General features: G+C 30.7%; 1 protein-coding gene and 1 long non-coding RNA gene across 2 annotated transcripts; one reads left to right on the top strand and one right to left on the bottom strand.

The window, feature by feature from the left end:
- On the bottom strand, window positions 5,712-8,452 carry LOC104701390 (protein SIEVE ELEMENT OCCLUSION C). The gene is made up of 7 exons (XM_010417064.2): window positions 8,303-8,452; window positions 8,133-8,231; window positions 7,610-8,047; window positions 7,331-7,472; window positions 7,111-7,232; window positions 6,517-6,999; window positions 5,712-6,443 (listed from the first exon to the last, which is right to left on the bottom strand). Exons 1-7 carry the CDS (start codon window positions 8,450-8,452, stop codon window positions 5,877-5,879), a joined length of 2,001 nt encoding a protein of 666 aa, XP_010415366.1. The 3' UTR covers window positions 5,712-5,876.
- LOC109125642 lies at window positions 6,234-7,937 on the top strand. Its single transcript, XR_002032751.1, has 3 exons — window positions 6,234-6,326; window positions 6,522-7,672; window positions 7,846-7,937. It is a non-coding gene; the product is annotated as an uncharacterized LOC109125642 (long non-coding RNA).

An 8,499-nucleotide genomic window follows, 5' to 3' on the forward strand; every position in this document is an offset into this window, starting at 1 on the left:
TTTATTTATTGTGTACTGCTTTATTAAAAACTACATCATAGAAAAACTATATAGGATAAATACCAGGGAAAAATAATACATTGACACAATCTCCTCCCTGGAAAAGACGAGTCTTTTTCTCTTTATAGGTTTCATAGATGACTCATATCGATCATTCTTTGCTTTGAACAAACGAGTCTACTTTTCTTCATATCTTTCGTAGATGATCCATATCGATCATTTTCTTCATTCTTCTGAAGAGAGATAGACCTTCACCATTGACATTCTTCTTTGAGATCGATATTTTGCGTGTTATTTGCTGCCTCGTTAAAAACCTTGTCATGGAAAACCCCAGTGGGATAAAAACCATGATAAGGGAAAAAGAGTGTAGCCACACGAATCATCATATTCTCCCCCTGGAAGTATCATCTTCAAAAGATGAATTTTGATCTCTGAAGATGTATTCTGAATGAGGAAGTCAGAAGCACCTTTGTAAATAACTCTGCTACATTGTTACTTGAGTTGATGGACTGGCTATCAACTTCCATATTCTTCTCGAAATCTTGAGTGTAAGAGAGGAATATGTCTTGTTTTGTCGCTCTTGGCTAGCTTTCTTTTTCTTGTTGTTGCCTTTCGGTTGCTTCTTGCTAATGGGTCTCAACAAACATTAACTAGTTGATGCTGATCGAACCCTCAGTTCGAAGTTCTTCGCCAACATGTTATGAGGCTCCAATCTTAGGTAGATAACTATTTGTTGACGTTCGGGCATCATATGAGCCATTAAGGATTCTCGATATGGCATATGAAGCACAATTATTTTGGCATGACTTGAACGAGCAACGACCAAAGTCTATCACTGAAATGTCTCGAAGTCGTTGTTTTGCGATATATCTTTGTACTGATCCGATATAAATCTTCCATCTACAAAACCAACTAAACTAAACTTGGGGGTTCCAAAATATATTAAGCCCAAGTTAATCATACCTTTGCAATAGAAGATATGTTTTAACTCATACTCAAAATCTACTCATAGAGAATGAGTTATATGCTGCAGAAAGATTAGTAGAAAATGCTATGCATAATTCATAAAATATATAAATGCTCGTCAACATTTATATATGATCTTATATGACTATATATATATATATATATTTGACTTCCTTTAGAAGTGATTAGTATAACATCTATTTTGATAGATGTTTAGTTTAGAATATCTGGAGACATTTTTGTCTTTCCAAGATCTTTTTTTCCAAATAACTCTTCAAGAGTTTTTGATGATGTTCAAAAATCATCACTGTTATGAATTCTCGAGAACATAATTATGATATCATATATTTTTCAGGATAAGCTCTTCAAGCATCCCATGAGATGTATTTCAAGTCATAGTATAACATCAATTTTGATTGATATAGGGTACTTTAACAAAACATGGCGCGACAGACCATTTTGTTATATATCATTATACCCTTTTGATGCTTGGACCACTAGTCCAAAAATTACTCGTCTATTATACGAGTTTATATAGACTTGACTACCTCTTTTATTGGCCAATATATATCTTTATATGCTCACAAAGCAAAGATTTATGATCCTCATTAATCACATTGCGCTATACAATTTTATTGTCGACATGTATGTCTTTGGTTCCATATTTTCCGTAATAACATGGTTAATTAAGATCTCTTTAATCATTATATAAATGATTTTTATTCAGGTACCTGATTTCGATATTAACCATATCAATCGGTTTCTCTACTCCTCTTGAGGAGTCTATGTGCTCCTCTCTGGGAGTCTATTAGCTCTTCTTAAATAGTCTATTTACTCCTCTTTAAGAGTTCATTTACTCCTCTTTTGAGAGTATAATCCTCTTTTTAATTTGCTCCTTTTTCTTTTCGAGAATTTTATTTATCTTAGGAACCAAAGTAGTCTATCACGTTTCTTATGTGTCATAGACTTAGTATGTCATCCTCCAGAGACATATGTCACGTTTCCTCTTTTTGTTTGCAAAGGATTCAGAAATAGAATATATTCAATACACAATAGAAGGTAATATATCATAGTTTATGTTTTCATATTGATTATGCTGTATTTTTTTTAGTTGGAATGGTATGTAATATTTTTAGAAAACAAAATATGAAGTAATGCTATTTTTGGAAATTTTTTAGAGATTAACTTTGTAAATAAGTTTTTAAATAAGTACAAATATAAGGGTAGAACCCAAAATGTACTTCAAAAATGTATGTATAGATATATCTTGCAAATACAATTTTCGTGAATTTTTTTTAGTTTTATGTATCAAAATGACATTTTCACTCTAATATTACTATATACATATCTGGATAATTTTCAAGTTTTAAGTATTAAAAGTAATTTCAAGAAATATGTCTCATCCATTTTGTTTCACACACTGAATGGAATAAAAGATTTCAAGAAATTATCTATATGTATATATATATATATATATATATATAGGTTTTTAGGTAGAATATCATACATATATGATGTTGCCAAAAAAAAATCATATCAGTAAGGATGACAAACTAAAAAAAATAGTTATTTTACTTAGCAAAATAATATTTGACTAAACACATAATTTCAGTAAATAGAAAAACTAGATTGACAAATTAATGTATAATGTCTCGACAACTTCTTTTTCGGTATCTTCATTGACGTTTAAACACGGTTTTTACCAAATTGTACATTAGATTTTTTGAGTACTATCACAGTTTGAACATAATTTTACATTATATTTTAAGTTCAATACTAAGTTTATAACTTATATAACACCAAGTCATATATATGCTATGATAATGTATATTTATTTTTCAAAATACTTAGTATGCGTTATATATATAATTATAAGATATATATATATATATATCACTACTTATATAGACCACACTTGTCTTTGCCAAAAAAAAAAAAATATATATATATATATATATAGACCACACTTGCACTAATTGGGCACATATGATTTGTTCCAAAAGTGACTCCATCTCTTCCAACAATCTAATTCTAAGTTTAACAGTAAATAAATATTGAACTGTTTGGGGTATTCTTTTCATTTTGCTTTTTCCGATTTGAATGTTTGAAAACTGAGCTTTCTTTGATTTTACGTGTTATATATGATTTGATATTATATATGTTTTTAGATAAAATAGATCAAACTAATATGAAAAAAAAAATTAGATTCATGAAAACTCAAAATGAGTTATTTTAATTTATCAAACAATGTATATATTTTTAATAATATTGATTAAATGCATAATTTCAATGAACTAAAAAGTCAGATTGGCGAATTAATGTATAATTCTTTAGAAGATCATTTTTTTCGGTGTCTTTGTTGATGCTTAAACATGTTTCTTTACTAAGTAAATAATAGAACATTATTATCTTTAATAATATCATATATATTATAACATAATGAAATGCAATGATTATATTTTAAGTTTAAATATAAAGTTGCAACTTATATAAAATCAAATCATATTTTGTGGTAATATGTCTTATTTTTGTGCAAATGACTTATTATGTGTTCAACATATATTATATATACACATATATATTCTCTTATTGATTTCTAAGCTTGTGTTAAGACCTATAGGCTTTGAAAAAGTTTGACGGAAAAATAGATTATTCAGCTGTCGGTTATAGCAGGTATCTAGTTTGGCTTTGAAAAGTTCAGATTTTTCAAACGTTTAAATCGGAGAAAACTTTGAAAAGGGAAAAATGTAACCGAAGAATTCAGTCGTACTTACATAAATTTTTTAGGATTTCTGTTCTTTATTTCGTTCAATGTATATCTTTAATTAAGTAATGAAATATTAACAAAAAAAACAAAAACAATATAATAGCTGGATTTTGCTTTATATGGATGTGTTGTAATTTACTAATATGTGTATATGTGTAGTTAACACATTGTATTACCTTAAATGATTTACTATATACAATGAATATGACTATATATAGTGTATGTCTTTAACAAAGAAAACTATATATGTTTATGATTCTTCATAGTTTTTACAAAAAACTAGCTAACATTCCATATAATGCAGTTGTTGTAATAAAACTCATAAATTTAATTATATGAGGATATATATATATATATATATATATAATAATACATATTATGACAATGTATGACTTCATATTATATAAGTTGCAAGTTTAGATTTTGAACTTATATAATCATGGCATTAGGTTCTAATTGTGATATTAGAAAAATAATAAGGTTTTATTATTTGGTAAATAAACATGCTTAAGTGTCAACAACTGTTTATTTTTCTGCTGTATCGCCAATCTTCTGTCTGTTGTATTTTTCTCAGTTTATGATACATACATCTATTTATATAATCTCTACTATATTATTTAAAGCAATTTTCTAAACAAATAACCCTACTCCTATGTGGTATATTACACAAAATGCGACTGTATTTTAATACAAAATATAATAACAGATTCTTAATATTAATTTGTTGTAACCAGCAAATAGATTTTTTATTAATATAGTTATTAAAAGAAAACAAATTCATGTAAATATTAATATAGTTATTTTTTAGTGTTTATTAATTCTTTTCTTTTTATTTTTCAACTCAAAAATCTTATAAAATAAAAAAAATCTTGGTTTTTCAATAAGTACCGATTCAGAGATTGATATGTAAATATATTATAAATATCTTTCAACAATATTTTAGAACAAGAAAAAATCTTATAAACCGATTTATTTTTGTATAGCTCAATATTTTTGAAATTATTTTAACAGATTTCATTTATTGTTTCAAAAATCTTAAGAAACAATAATAAACTATTTAGAACAATTATAAAACTTAATTTTATTTATAAAACTAAGATAAAATATATGCATCCCTAAATCGTTTAATAATAACATACATATTTTAAAACTAACATACAACATTGCTTATATTGTTAAAATAGAAAATATTATATCTAATTTATTAAATATTTGTTTGCACTGCACATCGACGCAAAGACATTTTATTAAAATCTAAGAAATCACAAATATTATATTTTATTTAATATAATATATATATCTAAAAAATAAATCAAAAAGTTAAATCGAGATTTCTAAACATGACCGCTTCAATACATGTTTTGTTTTATTTTTAGGATATTACCAAATTTATATGATTCACGGATTTGAACATTTTATCATGTAGCCAAAATGGATTGAATTTAGAATATGAAACTAAGTAAATGAAATATAAAATATTATAAAATGTATAGCTATCTATATATTTCCATGTGCTAACTATCTAGAATGAAATATTCTTCAGTTAAGATATATTTATTATAGTTGCTTTTTTAATTGTTTTTCTTTTATTTTTCAATACATTACTTATATAATATATTAAGAATTATTTAACATTTAAATAATGAAGAGACTTAAATCATGATATCAACTGATTTTTTCCTTTTTTTTATTACAAATTATCAAAATCATAGCAAGGTATCAAAAGTATAGTATTTCCAATTTACAAATGGTTAATTAAAATAAAAACCAAACAGATTTTTAGACTTAACCATAACCAAACCAAACTATTTATTTCGGTTTGGTTCGGTTCGGTTTTTTGGATTTCGGTTTTTTTGTCCATCCCTAATACGAAATAATTTTAATGATAATTAAGTACAAATTATAATTTTTCATTTACTTTTTAATTATATACTGTAGTAGAACTATACTATTCCGTAAATTTTATAACATTCTCTTTACTTTATTATTATCTCCAAATCAACCTCCTTTATCCGAAAATATCACATTTGCCTCTCTTTTTGTTCACCATTTCACATTTTTACTGGAATGAAGCAATATAGAAGAAAAAAGTTAAAACCATATTATTTTCTGGGCGTAATTGTTAAAGTGACGGGGCTGTGAGTTACTGATACGCAACAAACTTCTTCATTGGCCGCTTACATTTCTCGCACGTGACAACTCTCACCGTCAACGCTTCTTCAAACGGAACAACCACCGTGTGACTCAGTTCACACGGCTTCTCCGCCGCGATTTCAATCGCCTCCGTAAAACCCAATCCCTTAGCGTACTCACCCCACCGCACAATCTTCCTCATCCTCTCCGTCAGCTTCTCTCCGTCAACAGTCACCGCTTCTGATCCCTTTCCGATGATCCCCCAACCCTTGTGTTCACCGTAATCGAAGTCGAGAAGTTTCGTAACTTCTTCGAAAACACGATCAGGTCGTTTCGACGATTCGATTCGCTTGACTTTTGATCGTTCGATGCTTTCTAATCTTAGCCAGAAGAGTTGTTCTACTGTAGGACTGAACAAGATTGAGCTCTCTTCCATGGCTTTGGTTCGCTCGTTGCTCAGGTAAACAAGTTCTAATTGGAACCCTAGATTTTGAATCTTTCTTGCTAGTGACACAAACTCATCAACCCAATCCAAGTTCTCGCTTCCGAATATGCAAATCTCTCTTCCTTGTTTCACCTGAATCGTTAGAGTCTCGTCACAATTCTGATCATAAGAAGTTGAAATGATTGATACTTAGAGAAATGTGTACCCAAGTTTCAAATGCAGGGTGAATGCCATCAAGCAAGAGCTGCATAGACCATCCATGTTCTTCCCAAAGCTCATCTTCTCTAGTTACTGAGAATGGATATGCTTGAACACCCCATATCAACACCATATCCATGGCATTCATGTTCACAAACTCCCCGTTAGTATCCATCACCACCACCATTGCTTCGTCGTTGCCGTAATGCCATTCTCGTTTGAAAAAGTTGACTATTGTGGAGCTCATTAACCATGGTTGCCTTACTGATATCCATGGTAAGGAATTGGAGTAGAAATCGAAGATTTCTTTCTCTTCGTCTGTCCATTTTTGGTAGGATGGTATCGGAACCCATATGATTTCGTAGTTTTGTTCTGTGTTGGTGTTGGATGGATGATCGTATAACTGTTGAAGCAGGAAGAAAAGTGGTTCTACTGGTGGCTGTGATAGTAGCAGCAGTATTACCTTTTCTTTCAGCTCTGTTATAGCTATCTGTCATTGGATGATAAAGAATTTTCTTCTTTATGTAAAGTAAAAGAAGAGACATGAAAAAGAAAGAAAGAAAGGAGAACATGGAAAAAGAAAAAGGATAGTTCTTTGTACTTGTCTGGAGTATTGTTGAAGTGGTAAATCATCTTGTAGAGAAAAAAGTAGGTGGAGTACGTCTTGGTTGTCTTGATGAGTGCCTGTGTTAATGTTTCTAAGCTTTTGATTGATTTCTTCCTCTTTAGACATAACAACGGAGAAGCAACATCAGAGATGAGTTTTGCTTTAAATAGAAGCTCTGCTTTTGGGAATTAACATCAGAACATTTGAAAGTTACCTATTTGTGTGCTGCAATCTTCTATCTGCTTGCTGAGGCGGGTATGGAGGCTGAGTAATTGATATCCCAAACTAGAAAGTTCCCCTACTGCTCTTCTTGACTCCGTTGAAAGTTCCTGTGCTGCTTTCCTTGTTTCTGTTGCCTATTTCAGAGAATTCCTAGCCATGAGAAAACTTGATGTTGACTGCTAATATGCTAAAAACAATTTCTCTGCTGCTCTTCCATTTGTTTTTTTTTTGGAAGGAAGATAGAAGAAGGGTGGAAAAATAAATAATGGACCTGCTGGGTTTGCTTGAAATAAGGGATTTGCTGCAGGCATGCAAGTGCACTTTTGACAACCCGGTAAGTAGCTAAATAGACATTAGACAAGGTTTTCCCCACAATGTTGTTGTCTAGCTGCACTTGTTTAATTGGTAGTCTTTCGAATTTAATTATGCATTTGCTTACATCCACCATTGCTTTAACGAGCAACCTCAGAGATTCTAACCATGGTCTGAACTTGGTTCTCTCAACAGGCAACTGGTTGAGTGTTGCAATTGATGCTGCGACGGGATCACAGAAGGCTAGATGAACTGGTAGCAATAGTCCTCCAAATGTTGCAGCAAGGACTCCAAGTACTAATACAGCTTTTGCATCCCATCTGTATTCTTTCAGAAGATCAAACAAAGCCATTGTTCTTGTCTGGATCTTATTTTCCCCCATGCAAGGACAAAGCATCTGCAATCGCAAGAGTTTCATGATTTGCGGCTCCAAGGAATTTTCCAGGGAGGGTTGTTTTGAGAAGAAAGGATGATCTTTTTACCTGAACAGAGATTCTGGAGATAGCATATGGTAGTGTTTCCTTCGAGTCAAAAACTTGAACGTTGGTGATACAATTCTCTGTCATAAGCGGTCTAGGAACCTGAAAGTTTAGCGGCACAATTATTGGCAAGAATCAAGACAAGTCTTTAAAGAATTGGACTGAGAGCTCACATCATTTTGAAGAACAAAACTCAAGATGGTTTCCACTTCCTGAAGCAGCATTTCGGAATCAAGCCAGCGACCATCTGGATCATGGCTACGAAGTAGCTGCTCAACTATGATGTCTTCATTCAGAGCAGAGATGTCGCTTCGGAAATTCATGGTTATATGGCTGTTGTGTTGAAAAACTGTACTTTGAATTGTATTTA

Source organism: Camelina sativa, chromosome 7 (genome assembly GCF_000633955.1).
Source record: "Camelina sativa cultivar DH55 chromosome 7, Cs, whole genome shotgun sequence".
Classification (NCBI taxonomy): domain Eukaryota; kingdom Viridiplantae; phylum Streptophyta; class Magnoliopsida; order Brassicales; family Brassicaceae; genus Camelina; species Camelina sativa.